This window comes from Pongo pygmaeus, chromosome 1 (genome assembly GCF_028885625.2).
Source record: "Pongo pygmaeus isolate AG05252 chromosome 1, NHGRI_mPonPyg2-v2.0_pri, whole genome shotgun sequence".
NCBI lineage: Eukaryota > Metazoa > Chordata > Mammalia > Primates > Hominidae > Pongo > Pongo pygmaeus.
The window spans coordinates 115752271-115777275 of record NC_072373.2 but is presented as its reverse complement, the minus strand read 5'-3'; the positions used below and the strand labels follow the sequence as shown (position 1 = coordinate 115777275).

Genomic DNA, 25005 nt, shown 5'->3' with positions numbered 1-25005 from the left:
AAGAACGTAGAGGACAAAAACAAAAGAAAGCAATGGTAAGAAATAAAGGTTAGGAAAAATTCAAATTTACTGACGCCAGAATAGGGTGAGTTGAGTCACCAGTTATTAACGTGCAGGAGTGGAGAACCCTATGATCTCTTGATTCTCCCTCTTCCTGTCATAAGCAAACTGCTGTTACCTGAGCCAGGTTAGGATCTGTCTTGCTAAGAGGCAGAGGGAGGGGTGGCTGATTTCTGACAGCATTCAATGCCATTCTGGGAGATTATGTGTTATACCCATTCAGAAACAGTACAAGTCAGGACCTGAGCTCTTAACTTGGCCTTTGGTGCCCTGAGCCGGAGTGACCTCAAGATTCCTTACTTCTTCCTTCTTTCTTCCAGAACCAGCAGTCATCGGCGGCTCCAACCTCGCAGGAGAGAAGCAGCAACCCAGCCCCCCGCAGGCAGCAGGCGTTTGTGGCCCCTCTCTCCCAAGCCCCTTACACCTTCCAGCATGGCAGCCCGCTACACTCGACGGGGCACCCACACCTTGCCCCAGCCCCTGCTCACCTGCCAAGCCAGGCTCATCTGTATACGTATGCTGCCCCGACTTCTGCTGCTGCACTGGGCTCAACCAGCTCCATTGCTCATCTTTTCTCCCCACAGGGTTCCTCAAGGCATGCTGCAGCCTATACCACTCACCCTAGCACTTTGGTGCACCAGGTCCCTGTCAGTGTTGGGCCCAGCCTCCTCACTTCTGCCAGCGTGGCCCCTGCTCAGTACCAACACCAGTTTGCCACCCAATCCTACATTGGGTCTTCCCGAGGCTCAGCAATTTACACTGGATACCCGCTGAGTCCTACCAAGATCAGCCAGTATTCCTACTTATAGTTGGTGAGCATGAGGGAGGAGGAGTCATGGCTACCTTCTCCTGGCCCTGAGTTCTTAATATTGGGCTATGATGAGATGCTCCTTTACCCTCTTGAAATTTCTTAGCCAGCAACTTGTTCTGCAGGGGCCCACTGAAGCAGAAGGTTTTTCTCTGGGGGAACCTGTCTCAGTGTTGACTGCATTGTTGTAGTCTTCCCAAAGTTTGCCCTATTTTTAAATTCTTTATTTTTGTGACAGCAATTTTGGTACTTGGAAGAGTTCAGATGCCCATCTTCTGCAGTTACCAAGGAAGAGAGATTGTTCTGAAGTTACCCTCTGAAAAATATTTTGTCTCTCTGACTTGATTTCTATAAATGCTTTTAAAAACAAGCGAAGCCCCTCTTTATTTCATTTTGTGTTATTGTGATTGCTGGTCAGGAAGAATGCTGATAGAAGGAGTTGAAATCTGATGACAAGAAAAGAAAAATCATTACTTTTTGTTTGTTTATAAACTCAGACTTACCTATTTTATTTTAAAAGCGACTTACCCAAGTCTGTATTTTTACTATCAGGCATTTCTCCTCAAAGTCTCACATTTGTTTATCGGACATTTAAACTTACAGAGTTTCAGTTTTGTTTTAATGTCATACTATACTTAATGGGCAATTGTTATTTTTGCAAAACTGGTTATGTATTACTCTATGTTACTATTGGGATTCTCTCAATTGCTCCTGTGTTTGTTATAAAGTAGTGTTTAAAAGGCAGCTCACCATTTGCTGGTAACTTAATGTGAGAGAATCCATATCTGCGTGAAAACACCAAGTATTCTTTTTAAATGAAGCACCATGAATTCTTTTTTAAATTATTTTTTAAAAGTCTTTCTCTCTCTGATTCAGCTTAAATTTTTTTATTGAAAAAGCCATTAAGGTGGTTGTTATTATATGACGGTGGTTGTTTTATTATATGCAAAATCTCTGTCTATTATGAGATACTGGCATTGATGAGCTTTGCCTAAAGATTAGTATGAATTTTCAATAATACACCTCTGTTTTGCTCATCTCTCCCTTCTGTTTTATGTGATTTGTTTGGGGAGAAAGCTAAAAAAAACCTGAAACCAGATAAGAACATTTCTTGTGTATAGCTTTTATACCTTAAAGTAGCTTCCTTTGTATGCCAGCAGCAAATTGAATGCTCTCTTATTAAGACTTATATAATAAGTGCATGTAGGAATTGCAAAAAATATTTTAAAAATTTATTACTGAATTTAAAAATATTTTAGAAGTTTTGTAATGGTGGTGTTTTAATATTTTACATAATTAAATATGTACATATTGATTAGAAAAATATAACAAGCAATTTTTCCTGCTAACCCAAAATGTTATTTGTAATCAAATGTGTAGTGATTACACTTGAATTGTGTACTTAGTGTGTATGTGATCCTCCAGTGTTATCCCGGAGATGGATTGATGTCTCCATTGTATTTAAACCAAAATGAACTGATACTTGTTGGAATGTATGTGAACTAATTGCAATTATATTAGAGCATATTACTGTAGTGCTGAATGAGCAGGGGCATTGCCTGCAAGGAGAGGAGACCCTTGGAATTGTTTTGCACAGGTGTGTCTGGTGAGGAGTTTTTCAGTGTGTGTCTCTTCCTTCCCTTTCTTCCTCCTTCCCTTATTGTAGTGCCTTATATGATAATGTAGTGGTTAATAGAGTTTACAGTGAGCTTGCCTTAGGATGGACCAGCAAGCCCCCGTGGACCCTAAGTTGTTCACCGGGATTTATCAGAACAGGATTAGTAGCTGTATTGTGTAAATGCATTGTTCTCAGTTTCCCTGCCAACATTGAAAAATAAAAACAGCAGCTTTTCTCCTTTACCACCACATCTACCCCTTTCCATTTTAGATTCTCAGCTGAGTTCTCACAGAAGCATTTTCCCCATGTGGCTCTCTCACTGTGCATTGCTACCTTGCTTCTGTGAGAATTCAGGAAGCAGGTGAGAGGAGTCAAGCCAATATTAAATATGCATTCTTTTAAAGTATGTGCAATCACTTTTAGAATGAATTTTTTTTTTCCTTTTCCCATGTGGCAGTCCTTCCTGCACATAGTTGACATTCCTAGTAAAATATTTGCTTGTTGAAAAAAACATGTAACAGATGTGTTTATACCAAAGAGCCTGTTGTATTGCTTACCATGTCCCCATACTATGAGGAGGAGTTTTGTGGTGCCGCTGGTGACAAGGAACTCACAGAAAGGTTTCTTAGCTGGTGAAGAATATAGAGAAGGAACCAAAGCCTGTTGAGTCATTGAGGCTTTTGAGGTTTCTTTTTTAACGGCTTGTATAGTCTTGGGGCCCTTCAAGCTGTGAAATTGTCCTTGTACTCTCAGCTCCTGCATGGATCTGGGTCAAGTAGAAGGTACTGGGGATGGGGACATTCCTGCCCATAAAGGATTTGGGGAAAGAAGGTTAATCCTAAAATACAGGTGTGTTCCATCTGAATTGAAAATGATATATTTGAGGTATAATTTTAGGACTGGTTCTATGTAGATAGAGATGGTGTCAAGGAGGTGCAGGATGGAGATGGGAGATTTCATGGAGCCTGGTAAGCCAGCTCTGTACCAGGTTGAACACCGAGGAGCTGTCAAAGTATTTGGAGTTTCTTCATTGTAAGGAGTAAGGGCTTCCAAGATGGGGCAGGTAGTCAGTACAGCCTACCAGGAACATGTTGTGTTTTCTTTATTTTTAAAATCATTATATTGAGTTGTGTTTTCAGCACTATATTGGTCAAGATAGCCAAGCAGTTTGTATAATTTCTGTCACTAGTGTCATACAGTTTTTTGGTCAACATGTGTGATCTTTGTGTCTCCTTTTTGCCAAGCACATTTTGATTTTCTTGTTGGAACATAGGTCTAGTTTCTAAAGGACAAATTTTTTGTTCCTTGTCTTTTTTCTACAAGGGACAAGATTTGTTCTTTTTTGTAAGAAATGAGATGCAGGAAACAAAACCAAATCCCATCCCTGCACCCCAGTCCAATAAGCAGATACCACTTCAGATAGGAGTCTAAACGCCACCGAAAAGGATAATACCAAGAGCTTGTATTGTTACCTTAATCACTTGACTAGCAGTTTGTGGCTTTAAAAACTTTAGAGATTTTTCAGTCTTAATCTGCAAACTGGCATTTCCGATTTTCCAACATAAAAATCCACCTGTGTCTGCTGAATGTGTATGTATGTGCTCACTGTGGCTTTAGATTCTGTCCCTGGGGTCAGCCCTGTTGGCCCTGACAGGAAGGGAGGAAGCCTGGTGAATTTAGTGAGCAGCTGGCCTGGGTCACAGTGACCTGACCTCAAACCAGCTTAAGGCTTTAAGTCCTCTCTTAGAACTTGCTTTTCTACTTCTTCCTTTCCGGGTGAGAGAAGAAGCGGGGAAGGGTTCAGTGTAGCCACTCTGGGCTCATAGGGACACTTGGTCACTCCAGAGTTTTTAATAGCTCCCAGGAGGTGATATTATTTTTAGTGATCAGCTGAAATACCAACCCTAGGAATAAGAACTCCATTTCAAACGGTTCTGGCCATTCTGAGCCTGCTTTTGTGATTGCTCATCCATTGTCCTCCACTAGAGGGGCTAAGCTTGACTGCCCTTAGCCAGGCAAGCACAGTAATGTGTGTTTTGTTCAGCATTATTATGCAAAAATTCACTAGTTGAGATGGTTTGTTTTAGGATAGGAAATGAAATTGCCTCTCAGTGACAGGAGTGGCCCGAGCCTGCTTCCTATTTTGATTTTTTTTTTTTAAACTGATAGATGGTGCAGCATGTCTACATGGTTGTTTGTTGCTAAACTTTATATAATGTGTGGTTTCAATTCAGCTTGAAAAATAATCTCACTACATGTAGCAGTACATTATATGTACATTATATGTAATGTTAGTATTTCTGCTTTGAATCCTTGATATTGCAATGGAATTCCTACTTTATTAAATGTATTTGATATGCTAGTTATTGTGTGCGATTTAAACTTTTTTTGCTTTCTCCCTTTTTTTGGTTGTGCGCTTTCTTTTACAACAAGCCTCTAGAAACAGATAGTTTCTGAGAATTACTGAGCTATGTTTGTAATGCAGATGTACTTAGGGAGTATGTAAAATAATCATTTTAACAAAAGAAATAGATATTTAAAATTTAATACTAACTGTGGGAAAAGGGTCCATTGTGTAAAACATAGTTTATCTTTGGATTCAATGTTTGTCTTTGGTTTTACAAAGTAGCTTGTATTTTCAGTATTTTCTACATAATATGGTAAAATGTAGAGCAATTGCAATGCATCAATAAAATGGGTAAATTTTCTGAATTATGTGGCTGTTTTTGACTTCTGTTATAGGATATAAAGGAGATCAATAAATGACATCTTTGAAAGTGGCTAAGCATACTGTATTTGAACATCAGTAAAGTACTAGAGACAATTTCATTCTTCATACAAATCTCCATACTGGAAATGAATAGGGTTTGGCAGGGAATACTTCCCAAGAATGCAGTGTCCAGGGTCCTTACTTCACATCATCTGGATCTGACCCTTTGAAAGAGGTAGAAGACTTCTGAGACAGGCTAATTAAGCTTTGTTTCCTCATGTATTTTGCCAAATAGCAGTAGCAGAATGAAAAGATGAGTAACCACAGGAAGCTGCTATTTTTCCCCTCCTTTCAAGCTGTACTGTTAGAGTCATGGTCCTTTTTAGAGAAGGAACCTCTCTTATCAGATTCTGTTGATTCTAAAGTGAATAGAATTTCTTCCGATAAAGAAATAGGGGTTTGTTTGGATTAATGACTGCAGGTCTCTGAGTAAATGCTCTATTTGATTTTTTTTTTGGCCCGTGTGTCAGGCCAAGTCTACCTTATGGTGGCCATTAATTCATTTTGGGCTCCTTCAGCCTTAGTTGGGGTATAGAAATGAGAAACAGTCAGAAATACCCTTTTGGATCACAACCAAGAGAAATAACCAATAGTCTTTTCTCCCAATGGTAAGGAGGTCAGAACACATTGATTTAGACTGTAACAACATATATATATATCAGATCCCGCCCCCCCTGCAATAAATGAATGTATAGTAAATTAGTGTGAACTCACTGAATACTCCTCAGTTTTGGTGAGAGACTATATCTGGCCTTTTTCAAGCAAAGGAAAGCCATGTAAAACAGCGCAGCTGTCAGCCTTACTTCCAGATGATCGAGTTAATTTACTAACTTCTCAGTGACCTGTTTTTTTTTTTTTTTTAATCTCAGTTATATTTTCTTCCTTGGGCTAAATCAGAGAGATATTTGCATAGCCCCCAAAGTAGTAATTGGATAGTCTTGGGGGAAATATGCATTTTAGTGGTGAAAACCCCTGTAAATTCAATATATTTGGCTTTTGTGGAAAATTTTCCTCATGGGGTGAAGTCTAAGCCTTAGTTTCTATATTAATCATTAGAGATGACACCAGGTGCTTAGCACAAGGTGGCGCTAATGAGCTTTAGAATAAGTTGGGCTTGACCACTTGGGCCATTTTTTTCCTGCTTCCTCCCCTCAAGCCTCACCTCCCCAGCTCCCAGCTTCTACTGAACAAGGCTGAAAACAACCCACTCTATTGCAGGGAAAGGGAAGAATTAATGAAAAATTTCAGTTTCTTAAGAAGTAAGCACTGGTGAAATTTTCCTAAAACAGGAATGGCATTTGCTGAGTTTTCTCTGGGGTCTCTGCTTCCTGCAGCTAGCTTCCCTGCTTGACTGCCCAGAAGGCCTCTGCCTTCAGGTTTCCATCTCTTTCCCCTCCAGAGGAGCCTACAGCCTAGGCAGGAGGTGGTTAAGGCTTCTGGCTGCTGTGCAATGGGGCCATCTGTGTTTGATCAATCCTGGCGGAAAGGAGGGGGTGGGGGTTGTAAAGAGACTGAAAGCATTCCAGAGTAGTGAGAGAGACCCAGAGATCAGAAGGAGAGAAGGCACCGCCCCCACCCCGCCTCCAAAGCTAACCCTCAGGCTTGAGGGGAAGAGGCTGACTGTACGTTCCTTCTACTCTGGCACCACTCTCCAGGCTGCCATGGGGCCCAGCACCCTTCTCCTCATCTTATTCCTTTTGTCATGGTCGGGACCCGTTCAAGGACAGCAGCACCACCTTGTGGAGTACATGGAACGCCGACTAGCTGCTTTAGAGGTGAGGGACCCCCTTCTCTTCTAGCCCAGCCTAGAAGGATTCCAGGTCTATTGGTTCAACCAGTTTGTTAGGGATCTGGGGATAACAAGAAAGGGCTCTGTAAGAGTCTACAGAAAATTCTCTCTTAATAAGAGGACCTTCAGAATGACAAGCCCTCCTCTTACCCCACATAGAACAATGCCAAAGCAAATAGACTTGCATTTTACCTCTGGGATTAGATAGAATAAGGGGGCAGAGTGGAAACGAGAGCCAAGATTGTGGGGCTGCATCTCCAGAGGAGGTGATGATTCTGTTGAAGTTGGAGGTTCCCAGGGAATCTATAACTTCCTGTCTTTTTAACAGTTTGAGTTCTGTAGCATTTTAGTGTCCGAGAGGATAATTGCTAAGGGAGCAGAGACCTCTTCACACCTTCATGCGCTTAGACCTGCCTAGAGGCTCAGATGGCTCAGTGGCACTGCTCACAGAGAACACAGGCTGGAGGACATGGAGTCGGGGTAGGGGCCTAGGTGAATCTCAGCTAGGCTCTTTGCACATTTAGCACCTCTGCACATCTGGTTTCCTTTTCTGCAGGAGTGGAAGGGGATATTGAAGCCTGGCTGAGTTTGCTCTTTTTTTCCCATTCCTGACTCCCGAGTTGGGCCTCTCCCTGCCTGGGAGTTGTAACCCTGCAGCCTCCCTCCTGATCCCCTATCCCTTCAGGAACGGCTGGCCCAGTGCCAGGACCAGAGTAGTCGGCATGCTGCTGAGCTGCGGGACTTCAAGAACAAGATGCTGCCACTGCTGGAGGTGGCAGAGAAGGAGCGGGAGGCACTCAGAACTGAGGCCGATACCATCTCTGGGAGAGTGGATCGTCTGGAGCGGGAGGTGGACTATCTGGAGACCCAGAACCCAGCTCTGCCCTGTGTAGAGTTTGATGAGAAGGTGACTGGAGGCCCTGGGACCAAAGGCAAGGGAAGAAGGAATGAGAAGTACGATATGGTGACAGGTAAACGATCTAAAAGCAGGCCCCTAACTCTCTCAGAACAAATATTCTTCCTTCCTTGCTTCTACTCTTTTTTTCGCTTTGTCCCAGTCCATTGTGGCTCTGTCTTCTGGAACCTGTTTTAGGGAAAACTCTGTAATGCCAGGTCTATTAAGGAGAGGTTCTGGGGATCCAGGCTGCTGTGGTACCCGCTCTTTTTCAATTCTCCCTAAGAGTGGAGGCATCCACTGGGCAAATGCTCACTATTCTCCAGATCACCCACCCTGGGGGAGTTCCTGCTGGAGGCATCTAATTCTTGCCTCTATTTCCTTTTCCTGTGCTTTTCTCATCAGACTGTGGCTACACAATCTCTCAAGTGAGATCAATGAAGATTCTGAAGCGATTTGGTGGCCCCGCTGGTCTATGGACCAAGGATCCACTGGGGCAAACAGAGAAGATCTACGTGTTAGATGGGACACAGAATGACACAGCCTTTGTCTTCCCAAGGCTGCGTGACTTCACCCTTGCCATGGCTGCCCGGAAAGCTTCCCGAGTCCGGGTGCCCTTCCCCTGGGTAGGCACAGGGCAGCTGGTATATGGTGGCTTTCTTTATTTTGCCCGGAGGCCTCCTGGAAGACCTGGTGGGGGTGGTGAGATGGAGAACACTTTGCAGCTAATCAAATTCCACCTGGCAAACCGAACAGTGGTGGACAGCTCAGTATTCCCAGCAGAGGGGCTGATCCCCCCCTACGGCTTGACAGCAGACACCTACATCGACCTGGCAGCTGATGAGGAAGGTCTTTGGGCTGTCTATGCCACCCGGGAGGATGACAGGCACTTGTGTCTGGCCAAGTTAGATCCACAGACACTGGACACAGAGCAGCAGTGGGACACACCATGTCCCAGAGAGAATGCTGAGGCTGCCTTTGTCATCTGTGGGACCCTCTATGTCGTCTATAACACCCGTCCTGCCAGTCGGGCCCGCATCCAGTGCTCCTTTGATGCCAGCGGCACCCTGACCCCTGAACGGGCAGCACTCCCTTATTTTCCCCGCAGATATGGTGCCCATGCCAGCCTCCGCTATAACCCCCGAGAACGCCAGCTCTATGCCTGGGACGATGGCTACCAGATTGTCTATAAGCTGGAGATGAGGAAGAAAGAGGAGGAGGTTTGAGGAGCTAGCCTTGTTTTTTGCATCTTTCTCACTCCCATACATTTATATTATATCCCCACTAAATTTCCTGTTCCTCATTCTTCAAATGTGGGCCAGTTGTGGCTCAAATCCTCTATATTTTTAGCCAATGGCAATCAAATTCTTTCAGCTCCTTTGTTTCATACGAACTCCAGATCCCGAGTAATCCTTTTAGAGCTCAAAGAGTCAAAACCCTCAATGTTCCCTCCTGCTCTCCTGCCCCATGTCAACAAATTTCAGGCTAAGGATGACCCAGACCCAGGGCGCTAACCTTGTATGCGGGCAGGCCCAGGGAGCAGGCAGCAGTGTTCTTGCCCTCAGAGTGACTTGGGAAGGGAGAAATAGGAGACATCCAGCTCTGCTCTCTCTTCCTCACTCCTCCCTTCAGTGTTCTGAGGAACAGGACTTTCTCCACATTGTTTTGTATTGCAATATTTTGCATTAAAAGGAAAATCCACTACTCCTCTCCTGTGTTTGTTTGGGGTAGCCCTCAGATCAAACTTCCCCCTGACCATCCATTTTCTCCCTCCCAACCCACCCCCACTCCTTGAGCCATATTAAAGACTTGGCGGGGCTCCCTTTGCTGAGGAAGAGTTTACTGTGAGGCGCCTGGGGGAAGTGGCAGAATCCCGCCACTTTAGGAGGCTGGACGAAAGGCCTCCTTCCACACCCACCGCCATCCACAGCAGCCAATCCACAGCAGCCATCCTAGAACCTCAGTGGCACCGTGCCTCTGGCTGTGAGACACTGGGGCCCAGGGCAGAGATTCCAGTTCCGATTCTCAGAGGATTTTGAGCTACAAAATGCATGTTAGTTGCATTGCAGTCTAGTGTGGAAACCAGAGCCCTGAATGCCTGTGTTTTCCGTAAGAACTGAAGTCTCCCCTCTAAAGTGGACTCTGCCCCCCACCCCAGACCTCCACTCCCACCTCCAGCGTTGCGCTCCTGCAGGGCCAGGTTGCACAATCATTCTCGGTCTGAACCACTCTGATTTTCCTGCTGCCACAGCGTCTGCGGTTTGTGCAGGGAGGAGGGGCAGTGACTGTGTCCCAGATGTTGGCCTTACCCGGTCCACAGCCTATTCTTGCTCTCCTCTTCTCCACCCTCATCACCCTTACCTACCCACTCCAGCCCTGAACCTGGCTGAAGCCTGTCAGGACTTCTGGAAACTTAACCCTCTCTGGCCCATACCCTGGCCTCTGGCGTTGGATTGCAGAGCGTAATGTGGGGAAGGGAGAAGGGAGAGGAGGAGGAAGGCTCCAGGCTTTGGACTCCAGTCTCCAGGAATCTGCTGATTTCTGCACCAGGCCCCCACCCCAGCCTCACCCTCACTGCTGCGTGCTCAGCTCGCAGGGGCAAGGCTGGCTGATGGGCAGGATCCACTGTTTTCGTGAGGAGTCCACCTCAGGCATCCCTGGGGGTCCTCTTGGTTATCTGCCCTAGCCAAGTGCGGGAAAGGGCACAGCCTTCTCCCCAAAGCACAGCCCTCCTTCCCGCCCCAGGTGGGGTGGCTCAGTCAGGGCCCTGTGAGCCTCCCTTTGTCTTCTTTTCTTTTCTCCTCAGGCAGAGCTGCTCCAGACGTAGGTTGATGAGGATGGGGAAAGAAAGACAGTGAAGCACCTCACAAAGGCACTATTATAGGGAGCCCGGGGCGGGCAGGGGCTCTCTCCCGTTGAATTCTCTCCTAATGTGGGGCTGGCAACAGTAATCACCACCTGTCAGCCCACGGAACAGCTGGCTGCGGCACACGTGGTGCACAGGGAGGGGTTGAGGGGGAAGGGCATTCTGAGCACAGGCCTGGAGAATGGGGTCTGGGCCACAGGGCTGGCAGTGCAGCGTGGGGACTGTGGATGCCGCATGTGGAAGGGGAGCTTGTCTGCTCCCTGGCGTGACTGTGTGTGTGTGTGCTGGGGGTGGGAGGTGCCTGTGTGTGGCAGAGGTGATTGTCTGCTCCCTGGTGTGACTGTTGGGGTGGGGGGAGGGGGCACCGCCCGTGTGTGGCAGAGGTGCTTGTCGTCTCCCTAGTGTGACTGTGTGTGTGTATGTGTATGTGTGCCTGCATGTGGCAGGGGAGCTTGTCTGCTAGCTTGTGTGGCTGTATGAGTGTGTGATAGGAGGCTGTAGGGTCAGGCTGTGTCTTTGGGGTTACCTTGTTAGAGCACCAAACACCAGGAGCGGCTCTGATGCCCTTGATGAGAGCATAACCTGAGACTCCATGTGTATAAGTGACGTCAAGGAATGTGTATTTGAAGTACATTCTTAACGCCTTGTTACTTCCATGAAAATCAGGTAACCAGGTTCTTCCGCGTTACATGTGTGTGCTCATCTTTGTGGCATCTATCTTTGCCTGATTCCTCCTCCATGAGAAAGAAAAAAAGCTTGTTTTTTTTTTGCTTACAATTTCTCTGGAAAAGTTCATTCAGGCTTTTCTGAAAGGGCAGAAATCTCTGGGGCCTTGTCGTTTATTACTTTTGTCTTCCTTCTTTTTGGCTCCTGTGCAACAGCTAGTGCTATTTTGGAAGCATTATGGAAGGTGAGTAGAACTGTGTGGGCAGATCCAGTGAACTGTCCAAATTCATTAAACTGAATTATCTGCTGCTCCAGGAGACAGCACCAGTAGCTAAATCCTATCATCCACAAGTAGCCTCAGATCCCCCTCAGACCCTCCACAACACATCACTTGGCAGAAATAGGTTATGACCTCTGATTTGGTTGAACAAAAGACAGTGGAAGGCAAAGGGCCTAGTAGAGGAGAGAGGGGTTAAAAGCCCAAAGAGAAGTCCCACATATGCCCCAGTGCCTGGCCAATGGGTGGTACAGTAAACACCCAAGGATGAGGATGTGGGAAGGGCACCAAGAACCAGGAGGGGCTGCTGTGGTGGAGGCAGCTGTCTGCTAGGTCTTAGGTCCAGATGTTGCTTCTCCATCATGAGGCAGTATTGAGAGGGCTCCCCTCTCCGCCACACTGGGCCTCAGGGTTTCCTGCTTTACCTCCTAAGCTCCCCTCCTTGTTCTCAATATCCTCTCTTCTCCAATGCTGGTCTTAGTATCTGCCTGCCAGAGAATCCACAGTGTGTGTCTTGTTCATTTTAATCAAGGAAGCTGAGCCAGTATTGTGAGCGCCCTGGATGGTGGAGAGGGACAGGGCAGAGATGGACAGGATGAAGTTGTTGATTCAGCTGTCAGTGTTTCCTCTGGGATGGGCTCTGAGCTAAACAGAAACCAAGCCCTCCTTTTCCTCCTCCTCCAGTCTGAGATTTTCTGGGCCTCTTCTCATCTCTCCTTGAACAGGCACCCCTTCCCTGAGGCTCCTGGGGGCATCCTCTTCCACTGCTCCCCCCTCCTCTACCTGGTTTAGAGGAAAGCATGCCCATTTTGAGAGCTGCTGAGACTGTCCTGGTATTTCTCAGGGCCTTCAGGATAGGTCTCTTCAGGGCCTGCCACCCAGCCTCTCTGTGTCTGCCTTTGCAGTGTAGTGTGGTCTCTGGTCCAGGAGAACTTTTCTATTTCTCCGGCTGGAGAGCAGGGTCTGTCCTGTGGCCTTAGCTCCTGTTGGCAGCTGTGGACTCTGCAGGCCCTGTGGACCCCTCAGCCTGGCTGGTGAGCCTTCCTTTGCCTGGTCTTTAACTTGTGCTTTTACAATGCAGAGCTTAAAAGAGTAAAGCTTTCTTTCTGGATTTAATAACTCCACAGAATTATAAATGTGGAAGCCAATGCATTACTTTAAAGGGCAGAGTGAGAAAGTGAAAATGCAAAACTCTCAGCACCATCTCCCCAGAACTTGGGTTCTGACCATGCCTGTAGCTGGATACCTCTCCAGGACTGCCAAGACCAGCTCAGTTGGGGAGACCCTAACCCAGCAGCGCTAGAGGAATTAAAGACACACACACAGAAATATAGAGGTGTGGAGTGGGAAATCAGGGGTCTCACAGCCTTCAGAGCTGAGAGCCTCGAACAGAGATTTACCCATGTATTTATTAACAGCAAGCCAGTGATAAGCATTGCTTCTATAGATTATAGATGAACTAAAAGTATTCCTTATGGGAGACAAAGGGATAGGTGGAAATAAAAGGATGGGTTGGGCTAGTAATCTGCAGCAGGAGCATGTCCTTAATGCACAGATCACTCATGCTGTTGTTTGTGGTTTAAGAAGGCCTTTAAGCAGTTTTCCGCCCTGGGTGGGCCAGGTATTCCTTGCCCTCATTTCAGTAAACCCACAACCTTCCAGTGTGGGCGACATGGCCATCGTGAACATGTCACAGTGCTGCAGAGATTTTGTTTATGGCCATTTTTGGGGCCAGTTTATGGCCAGATTTTGGGGGGCCTGTTCCCAACACAGGACACTCCTGCATGACCTCTGGGGGTCTATCCAGCTTACATTTCCCCTTCTCTGAGATGAGACAACTTTACTCCCTGGCCATAGCAGTATGCCCAGAGGGGAACACATCAGACTCCCTCCTGGGGAGTTAGAATTGCAGGTCAGAGATATTAGATCTTAGGAAGTGTTTGGAGGCATCTTTGCCCTGCTACCCAGAGGCAGTGAAAGCCCACTGGAGGGGAAAGGACGAGGTGGACCCCAGGGAGAAGCCGGGGCAGAAGGGAGGAAGCAGCTGACCCGGGCATGTGTTCCTGCTCTGTCCCCAGCCATCAATCCTGAGGTCATGGCACACTTCTGGCTCTTGGGTTCTGCAAAGTGCCTGTAAGTTAATATGAGTGGATTTCTGTTTCCCAAAACCCAAAGGCAGCTCCTCATCTTTACCTTCCTACCAAAAAAATCCCCTGTCCGCTGGACTGCTAGGCAAATGGCCTTGGCCCTGTAGTCAGGGGTGTCCAATCTTTTGGCTTCCCTGGGTCACACTGGAAGAAAAATTGTCTTGGACCACACATAAAATACACTAAGGATAGCTGATGACCTAAAAAAAAAAAAAAAAATTGCAAAAAAACCCTCATGATGTTTTCAGAAAGTTTACCAATTTGTGTTGGGCTGCATTCAAAGCCATCCTGGGCCACATGTGGCCCACGGGCCAGGGATTGGACAAGCTTGCCGTAGAGTGTTCTTCCCTGCACATGACCCAGAAGACTCACTAGAATAATGAAAGAATCTCCCCAAAGCCTGGCCCAAATCATTCTACCAAGGCTCACTCAAGTCACACCTCCTCCACGACACCTTCCAGACCACCTGGTCAGTTCCACATTCCTGTTCTGTTCATTCATGGTCTGCCGTCTCACCCCATCAGAGCCTGTAGCACAGTGTTCTCAGAGGCAAACTTATGTATTAGAAAGAGCATCAACTTTGGGGTCAGAGCCCCTGGGATCAGAGTCTGGCTCTGCCACTTACCAAAGTTACTTAAGGCCTCATCTATAAAATAATATCTACCCGATAGGATTGTTGCCGTGAGGATTAAGGATGAAATACGCAGATTCTTTAGTAGTGCATGCAATCAGTGTGTGGTAGCTCTGAAACCCCACTTCCTTTGAGAGGATTTTCTGGCCCTTTCTACTCCCAACCACACATGTCGGGACCCTTTGCTATGGGCCCCTGTTCAACTCCGGGCATAGCCCACTTGGAGCCTGTAATGTGCTGCGCTGTTTGCTCATGTTTGTGTCCCCAGGGTTTAACACAGAGCCTGACTCATAACTACTTGTTGAATGTATAAACGCTATATATATCCATGCTCCTCCATCAGGCTGTAAACCCTGGGAACCCTCAGCATGTTTGTCTCCTAACTCAGGACCTAGCTCGGGAGTGGCACATTGCTAGCAAGCAGTACATGTTCTTGGTGGCATTTTTCAAGCCAGTTGGTGTATTAGTCCGTTCTCATGCTGCTAATAAAGACATACCTGAGACAGGGTAATTTATAAAGAAAGGGGGTTTAATTGACTCACAGTTCCACATGGCTGAGGAGGCCTCAAATCATGGCAGAAGAGTAAGGGACGTCTTACATGAAGGCAGGCAAGAAATTTGTGCAGGGGAACTCACATTTATAAAACCATCAGATCTCATGAGACTTACTCATTCCCACAAGAACAGTATAGGGGAAATCACGCTCATGATTCGATTATCTCCACCTGGCCCCACCCTTGACACATGGGGATTATCACAATTCAAGGTGAGATTTGGGTGGGGACACAGCCAAACCATATCAGTTGGACAAAGACAAGCTACAGATAAAAACTGAAAACAGTTGCCTTTCGATTGCAGAAGGCATTGGCCTTCCCACATGATTCCAGTTCAAACATCTAAGGGGAAACTCAAGCTAGGCCAGCACCTTTCTGCTCTGAGGCCACAGGGGAGGAGGGTAATAAAGCTGCAGGAGGTAGCGGAAGACCTAGGTGTTCAGCAGCCGGTTCATAGCAAGGGTCCTGGAGTAGTTGAACCTGTGTTCGCACCCCAGCCTGGCCACTTGCCAGAGTGTGATGTGGTGCAAGTTACTCCACCTCTTCGAGCCTGGTTTCTTCATCTATGAAATGGATTTAATAGTACTTCACGGATTGCTGTGAGCATTAAATGAAATAATCTCTATAAAGCAGTGAGCCCAGTATCTGGCACACAGTAGGTGCTCAATATATATTATTGTTATTATTATTTTGAGACAGAGTCTCACTCTGTCACCCAGACTGGAGTGCAGTGGCATGATCTCGGCTCACTACAAGCTCCGCCTCCCGGATTCATGCCATTCTCCTGCTTCAGCCTCCTGAGCAGCTGGGACTACAGGTGCACACCACCACGCCCGGCTAATTTTTGTTGTTTTTTTTTTTTTTTTTTTTAGTAGAGACAGGGTTTCACCATGTTAGCCAGGATGGTCTCGATCTCCTGACCTCATGATCCACTCGCCTTTGCCTCCCGAGGTGCTGGGATTACAGGCATGAGCCACTGTGCCTGGCCTATATTATTATTATTATTGTTACTAATGTCGTCATCATTGCATAAGTCTTTTCAGTTAGCAAAGTGCTCTCATATAGTTTCTCTCCTTTGATCTGCACAATAATCCCATGAGATAAGCAGGTGTCAGAAACCTGAGGATTATAGAGATGAAATGATTCCTCTAAGGCCACATAACTGATAAGTGTTGGAGCTGGAACCTATGCTACGGAGGCTGTGTGGAGGAGTGTGAAGAGCTGGAGTTCTGAACTCAAGTTGCCTTCAAATCCTTGCTCTGCCACTTGCTAGCAATGTAATCCTGTGCAACCATGCCCTGTCTCAGAGACTTGTGAGGAATGGGTGAGCTAGTGTATTAGTCCGTTCTTACACTGCTATAAAGAACTGCCTGAGACTGGGCAATGGAAGAAAAGAGGTTTAATTGACTCACAGTTTCCCAGGCTGTACAGGAAGCATGGCTAGGAGGCCTCCAGAAACTTACAATCATGGCAGAAGGGTGAAGGGGAAGCAGGCAAGTCTCACATGGCTAGCAAGAGGAAGAGAGAGCCAAGGGGGATGTGCTACACACTTTTAAACAACCAGATCTCATGAGAACTCACTCACTCTCATGAGAATATCAAGGAGGAAATCTTCCCCCATGATCCAACACCTCCCACCAGGTCTTCCCCCAACACTGGGGATAACAATTCAACATGAGATTTGTGTAGGGACCAGAGCCAAACCATATCAGCTAGTGTTTATAAAATATCTAGCAGAGCATCTAGAAGAATAGATGTTCAATAAATGTTCATTCCTAGGCCCATGACTCTTGCTATTTTATTTTTTTGGGGCAGGAGGACAGGTTCTCACTCTGTCACCCAGGTTGAAGTGAGATCTCAGGTCACTTCAACCTCTGCCTCCCAGGCTCAAGTGATCCTCTCACTTCAGCTGGGACCATGAGCACACGCCACCACACCTGGCTAATTGGACTTTTGCTATCTTGATGTGGAACAGCATGCCAGTGATCATCTCTGCTAGGCATTATAAACCATTTATCCTGACCCAGTGGCCCTTCTGCTCCTTCCTTCTCCATTTGTACACTGTTCTGTAGGAAGACGTGGCACCTCTTTCCCACCACAGATCTCTGTGTTATCAGTAACAGCAGGGTTGACAGGTGCCTTGCACTAGCCGTGAGGGAAGAAAGTAAGGTGCACTGAAACATCCTCCTTTTCTCTGTGCCTGGACCGCCTCTCCCAGCAGTGATGTGTGTGTGTGTGTGTGTGTGCGGAGAAAAAGAGAGAGAGAGAGAGAGAGAGATTGTGCTCCAAAGCTGCATTTTTCCTTCGATCACATTTTCTCTCAAAGATATTTTAGTTTTCCAGCCTGTGTCCCTAGAATTCATCATTACTAACTTTTTGGACTTACCTTGCTGTGGATTTTGGCAGATCCTTTGGTGCCATTTTGGTGCACTTCATCTTATGGGTATTTATCACTGTCCAATTTCACATGATTTTGGTTTTGCAGCTGGTGAATTTTGTGTTCCAGATCTGTAAATCCACGCAGTTGTCAAATGCATGAACTGTTCTCTATCTATCCTTATTGTCCTTTTTTGAGGAAGGAAGATAGTGTGGAAAGAGCACGGGTGGGAGTAAGATGAACTTTCTATTCCTATTTAATTGGTCCATGTGCTGAGTGTCCTTGCTGTGCTCCTTATTGACCATGTGACCTTAAACCAGATGCTAATCCCTCTGTGCCTCAGTTTGCTCATTTGCAAAACAAGATTATATTATCTGGATTATCATTGCCCAGGATCATTGCAGTTCAAGCCCTAATGCATAAAGCATTCAGAACTTCTAGCAAGCACTCTTAGGAATCAAGTCCTTTGGCTTCCTCTTCTCATAATGGGAGAAACTGAAGCTCGGAGAGCATTTTGAGGGCAGGGACCATGCCTTATCCATCTTTCTATCCCCAGGATCCAGACACAGTCAGGTGCATACTGGGTGTCCAACAGATATTTTGTAAATGAGTTGTGTGACCAGCTCCCAGTGACATATCTGTGATTTAGCTCCTCTTGATGACTCAGAGTGATTCTCCACATCAATCACTATACTGTGCATCCTGCCAGGATGGCTTCGGAACCAATTATGCTATATAGAATGTGGCTGTTATGCTTTTCTACTTATGTTTCCTGCTCTCTTCTCCCCCACTGTCAGCTGTCAGTTCTCCCTGTAGCCACTGGATCCACTTTAAGAAATCTCTGTCACTGTTTTGAATGGGCTATCCACTGTAGTCTGGGGCAGAATAGGAGTAAAAGGACTTTGAAAGATTTAAAGTTTGGCGCACATAGCAGGTACCTTTATTGGTGTCACAAGGATTACGGCGGAGTAGACCACAGACTAGAAGGATTGGCTATTTTAAGCTGGAAGAGGCCTCACAGTCATCTGGTCTGACTCTTTAAGTCACGCAACTATATCCTAACTCATGCCCCTGTCCAGTTCCTTCTATTCATGGTGTTAGTTTACTTAGTGACTTATGAAGCAGGTGCATGTTTTATGCAGGTAATGGTTGAGAAAGTCATGGTTCCACCCCTTGGAATTTCTACCCAACGATCTGGATTCTTAAGCAATTTTCCTCTAAGCACAGGGGAGGTAAACATACACAGATGTGAGTTTCTCCTCTGATGGCTAATTATGACCTAGCAACTTCCCTCCTTTTCTCCTCTGTGTTCTCTCTAGCCCTTTTTAGTCCTGATTGAGGTGAAATATTTTTTTACGGCCATATATTACTTACAGATCTAGGGGAAACTCTAAAAATGTAAACTGAAAACACTCAAGGATAATTAAGTAGGGGAGGGGTGACAGAGAGAAATGGTAATTCTATCACTGGATTTCAAGTTGAGATAAGAGTAATTCCATTTAAACCAAACTTCAATATTCACTTGAAAGCCTGTAAATTTCAGATTTATTAGCCATAAATTGTGATTTATGTCCTGTGGGGTTTTAATGAGGGCAAATGAGGCAGAGAAGTGCTCTTATTGATTCATGGTCTGGAAAGGATCTGGCTGGCTTATGCTGTCTCTGAGGGCCATGTAGTTGAAGGGCATGGAGCAGAGGTCCAAGGTTCAAGTTGCAGTTCAGTTATTTTCTGCTTGTGTGATCTCAGTTTCCTCATCTGTAAGATAGCAATGATATTAATATCTCCCTCATGGGGTGGTGTGATGACTAAATGAGATGATGCATGTGAATGTGGTTTGTAAATCATAAGCTACCCAAATGCCAGCTGTTCTCATTATTGATTTAATACCTAGCATTGAATGTCTAGTGTCTGTGCTGAGTTTTGGGTAGCCAAGGAATGGGACTGGCCAGCAGCCTGTCTGGCAAGGAAAAGCAGAAAGATGTGTGCAAAAGAAAAGTCTTTCTCCTTTCTCACTGGTAAACACCATCCTTAAGTTAATATTATTCCCATGACTTTTTAAAATTTTATTTATTTTATTTTTTATTTAAGACAGGGCCTCTCTATGTTGCCCAGGCTGGTCTCGAACTCCTGACTCAAGCAATCCCCTTCAGCCTCCCAAAGTGCTGGCATTAGAAGCATGAGCCACTGGGCTCAGCCCCCATGACTTAAAAAAACATGTTTGTTGTGTATATCTTTACCAATATAATTTATATAATTGTTTTGTATGTTTAAAAAAATTACATCATTCATGCAATAAAAATTGCCACATTATTTTTGAGCTTGCCCAGGATGACACCTACTGCTCTGGCTCACTATTTTAACCATCTGTATATGAATAAGCCTACTTCCCTGCTGCTGGTCATTTTGGTTGTTGCCATCTCTTGCTGCTTGAAATAGTGCTGAGCAAATGACCTCGTCCGTGTTTCCCGTGCCCATGTGAGACAGTCCCTCTAGGGGACCCCTAGAAGTGGAAGCTACTGCTGTGTCACTGGTGGGTCTGTCTTCAGTTTTACCGGACATTGCTATAAGACTTTCCAAAGTGAATGTGCCACTCTGTATCCCTGATTCCTCATGGCCTCCTAGCACCTAGTGTTACCACATGTGTTGATTTTTGCCAGCTTGATGAGTGTAATGTGGTATCTTATTATTTATGTTAATGATCATGTGAAAGAATTTTTAGGGTAAAGGAAATATTTTAATTTTTTTTCTGGCAGTGATATCAGTAAGATGGCTGGCTAGTAATGCCTAGCATTCATCCCCTGCACACAAAAGGACCAACACAATGAATAAAGAGCGAAGATCTGACTGGAATGTTGACGAGAGTGGAGAGCTGGAGTGCAGTGGGCGAGTGGAGATGTACCTGTGGTGAGGGGAAATCCAGGAGGGCAGCATGGAGGCACCCTGCCTCTGTAGCCTCACATTCTGCATCTGAATCAGATCTGTCCGGAGTCAGGCAGGACTTTCCATTATGAGGAAAAGTGAAGCAGAAGATCTCCACCAGCCCCTGTTGCTGGTACAAACATTTATAATCCTTACTACAGGAGAATCCCACAGTCCTCACAAGCCCTAGACCAGGTTTGGAGAGCTGCCGGGAACTCAGGCCGCTGCATCACCCAAGATTAGGAGCACAAGGTATACACTTCCCACCCCTCACCCACCACCGTCTGTGAGACAAGCTGCTGCAGCACAGTGCCATCTTGAGACTGCAGCCAACCTTTAGAGTACATCCTCCTCTAGGGGCCGAAAGCCACTGCACCTGCCTAGCACTGGGGCTCCATCTTCATTCCACCAAGCCCACATGGTTGGCTAAATGGCAGAGCACTAGCTGTGTGGAGCCTGGGCTGTGATGCTGGTCCTGCACAGCAGGGAAACCAGACCCTCAGCCCCATTTCCAGCTGGAGGAACAGTCTGGCAATCCTGCTCAGGGTGAAATCACCCTTGAACTAGCCAAGCTGCTGCATGCCCTTCCTCAAGCAGAAGGGGCCTCCAAGCCTCCAAGCAACTGATAGACCCCTGGGCCAGCAGAGTGGCTACACTCCAACGCACAAGGCCTGAGAAACAGCCCCGCAGAGCTCCCCACAGCATGCAGATATGTTCCTCAGCTGCCCAATGGTCCTGTGCTCCCAATAAGGGCCTGAGAAACAGTCCCACAGGCTGTCCCTGGTGTGCACATCCCCAGGCTAGCCAAACACTCAGGAGCCCACAACATGGACCTGAGAAACAGTGCCACAGGTCACCCCCAGTAGACATGCATCCAGGCAAGCTGAGAAGACATGTGGCCATGACCTGGGCTTGAGAAACAGCCCTGTGGGCTGCCCCTGGCAGACATACCTCCAGGCTAGCTGAGCAGCTGTGCACCTGCATCCTGAGCCTAATAAACAGCTCTGTGAGTTGCCCCAAGCAAACATCCCCCCAGGCCAACCAAGAAACTGTGCAGCTGTGTTCTGGGCCTCAGAAACAGCCCTGCAGGCTGCTCCTGGCAGACATGTTCCCAGGCTGGCTGAGCAATTACGTGCCTGTGCTTCCAGCCAGAGTAACAGCTCAATGGCCCAAACCTCAGTGAGCCAGACCTCAGTTGGCCAACCCACCATGTGCACACATGCACCCCTAACTTGAGAAACAGCCTGGCAAGACCACCTGTGGCAAAGCTGCACCATCATTGCAGCTTAGGCCACTGAGCAACTTGCAAACACCATAGTGTGAATTACAGCTGAAGAAACTACATGGAATCTACACTACTGCATCCACCTAGAACCAAGGCCAACATACTACACCGAACTGACACCCCAAGACCTGTTCTTATGAATAAGTCTTTCCCTACAAAACCTACTCCATAAAATTGAAAGAGGCAACTTTTCCACCAAATGCATAGAAATCAATGTAGGGGCACATCCAATATAAAAAAGAAAGGAAACATGACAACTCCAAAGGAAAATAATAATTCTCCAGTAAAAATCTCAATCACAAGGAAATATATGAAATGCTAGAAAAAGCATTCAAAATAATCATCTTAAGGAAACTCAATGAGATACAGGATTCAGATACACAATTTAATGAAATCAGGAAAACAATTCATAATTTGAATGAGAAATTTAACAGAGACAGATATAAAATGAATCAAATGGAAATTCTAGAATAATTCAATAAATGAAATAAAAAATACAATTGAGAGTTTCAAAAACAGACTAGACCAAGCAGAAGAAAGAATGTCTGAACTTGAAGGCAGGCCTTTTGAAATAACACAGGCAGATGGAACAAAAAGAATAATGAATTAAAAGAATGAAGAGGCTGGATGTGGTGGCTCACACCTGTAATCCCAGCACTTTGGGAAGCCTAGGTGGGTGGATCACTTGAGGTCAGAAGTTCAAGACCAGCCTGGCCAACATGGTGAAACCCCGTCTCTACTATAAATACACAAAGCAGCCAGGTGTGGCAGTACATGCCGTAATCCCAGGTACTCGGGAGGCAGAGGCATGAGGATTGCTTGAACCTGGGAGGCAGAGGTTTCAGTGAGCTGAGATCATGCCACTGCATTCTTGCCTGGGTGATAGAGTGAGACTCCAGTCTCACAAAAAAAAAAAAAAAAAAAAAAATGAAGAAAGCTTACAAGACATCACTAAGCAAACAAAATTTTATGTAATGGGTGTTCCAGAAGGAGAAGAGAAGGGAAAGGGTGAGGAAAACATATTTAATGAAATCATAGCAGAAAATTTTCCAAGTCTTGGGAGAGAGATGGACATCCAAGTCCAGAAAGCTCAAAGAACCCCCAAATAGATTGAACCCAAACAGGTCCTCTCTGAGGCACATTATAGTCAAATTGTCAAAGTCAAAAACAAAGAAAGAATTCTAAAAGCACTTAGAGAAAAGCATCAAGTCAGTTATAAAAGAATCCCCATTGGACTAACAGTAGATTTCTCAGTAGAAACCTTACAGACCAAGAGAGAATGGGATGATATATTCAAAGTACTAAGAGAAAAGAACTAGACAGTCAAGAATATTATACCCAGCAAAGCTATTCTTTGGAAATGAAGGAGAAATAAAATCTTTCACAGATAAGCAAAAACTAGGGGAATTCATCACCGCTAGATTGGCCTTATAAGAAATGCTCGAGGGAGTCTTACATCAAGTGAAAAGATGATAACCACCATCATGAAAACATGTGAAATTCTAAACTCACTGGTAGAGCTGATACACAAAAGAGAAAGAATGGAATCAAACCTTACCACTACCGGCCAAGCACGGTGGCTCACATTTGTAATCCCAGCACTTTGGGAGGCTGAGGCAGGAGGATTGCTTGAGTCCAGGAGTTCAAGACCAACTTGGGCAATATAGTAAGACACTGTCTTTTTTTTTTTTTTTTTTTTTTTTTTTTTTTGAGACGGAGTCTCGCTCTGTCGCCCAGGCTGGAGTGCAGTGGCGCGATCTTGGCTCACTGCAAGTTCCGCCTCCCGGGTTCACGCCATTCTCCTGTCTCAGCCTCCCGCGTAGCTGGGACTACAGGCGCCCACCACCACGCCCAGCTAATTTTGTATTTTTAGTAGAGATGGGGTTTCACCGTGTTAGCCAGGATGGTCTCGATCTGCTGACCTCGTGATCTGCCCGTCTCGGCCTCCCAAAGTGCTGGGATTACAGGCGTGAGCCACCGCGCCCAACGACACTGTCTTAACAAAATAAAAATATGAAAAAATAAATAAATAAAGAAAAAGAAAGAAAAAATTAGCCAAGCATGGTGGCACACACCTATCGTCCCAACTACTAAGGAGGCTGAGGTGAGAGAATTGCTTGAGCCCAGGGAGTGCAGGTTACAGTGAGCCATGATTGTGCCACTGCACTCCAGCCTGGGCAACAGAGCAAGACCCTGTCTCAAAAACAAAGAAACAACAACGACAAAACCCTTATCACTATAGAAAACCATCCAACTATAAAAATAAATAAGAAGACAGGAAATAAGGAACAAAGGTTACAAAAAATAACCAGAAAACAATCAATAAAATGACAGGAGTAAGTCATCACCTATCAATACTAACTTTGAATGTATCTGGATTAAATTCCCTATTTAAAAGATATGGATTGGTTGAATAAATTTTAAAAAGCAAGACCCAACTATATTCTGCTAACAAGAAACTCACCTCACCTGTGAACACCGCAGAAACTGAAAGTGAAGAGATGGAAAAAGGTATTCTGTAAACTAGAAACCAAAACCAAGCAGAAGTAGCTATAATTATATCAGACAAAACAGGTTTCAAGTCAAAAGCTGTAAAAAGGGGCAAATAATACTAAAGGGATCAATTCAGCAAGCAAATATAAAAATTACTATATATGCATCCAACAGCAGAGCACTCAGATATATAAAGCAAATGTTATTAAACCTAAAGAGAGAGATAAAGCCCAATACGATAATAGCTGGGGACTTCAACACTCCACTCTCAGCATCAGACAAATTATCTAGACAAAAAGTCAATGAAGAAACATTGGATTTAAACTTCACCATAGACAAAATGGACCTAACAGACATTTACAGGATATTTTGCTCAACAGCTGCTGAATACATATTCTTTTCATCAGCACACGGAACATTCTCCAGGACTGACCATATGTTAGGACACAAAACAAGTCTCAAACATTTTTTAAAAATTGAAATTATATCAACTATCTTATCTTACCACAACAGAATAAAACTAGACATCGATAACAAGAGGAACATTTGAAACTATGCAAATATATGAAAATTCAAGTACATGCTCCTGAAATGAAGAAATGAAAAATGAAATTTGAAAATTCCTTGAAACAAATGAATATCAAAACACAATATACCAAAACCTGTGGGACACACAAAAGCAATATTAGGAGGCAAGTTTATAGCAATAAATACCTACATTAAAAAACTAGAAAAATTTCAAATAAGCAATCTAACAATGCACCTCAAGGAACTAGGAAAGCAAGAACAAACCAAACTCATAATTAGTAGAGGAAAAGAAATAATAGGCTGGGCATGGTGGTTCACGCCT

The 25005-nt window shown here is 45.3% G+C and overlaps 2 protein-coding genes across 7 annotated transcripts in view; both read left to right on the top strand.

The window, feature by feature from the left end:
- Window positions 1–5198, top strand: part of HIPK1 (homeodomain interacting protein kinase 1) — a 50490-nt gene extending 45292 nt beyond the window's left edge. For 4 of the 6 annotated variants that reach the window (XM_054463363.2, XM_054463345.2, XM_054463399.2 and 1 more), the window contains exon 16: window positions 381–5198. In XM_054463363.2, the coding sequence (XP_054319338.1) occupies window positions 381–869 (489 nt within the window). In that variant the 3' untranslated portion in view covers window positions 870–5198. The remainder of the gene's footprint in view (window positions 1–380) is intronic. The other 2 variants (XM_063651727.1, XM_054463355.2) reach the window with 1 other exon arrangement.
- A 1573-nt stretch (window positions 5199–6771) lies between these two features.
- Window positions 6772–9644, top strand: OLFML3 (olfactomedin like 3). Its single transcript, XM_054463331.2, has 3 exons — window positions 6772–7031; window positions 7731–8016; window positions 8346–9644. Exons 1-3 carry the CDS (start codon window positions 6918–6920, stop codon window positions 9164–9166), a joined length of 1221 nt encoding a protein of 406 aa, XP_054319306.1. The 5' UTR covers window positions 6772–6917; the 3' UTR covers window positions 9167–9644.
- The last annotated feature ends 15361 nt before the right edge of the window (window positions 9645–25005 follow it).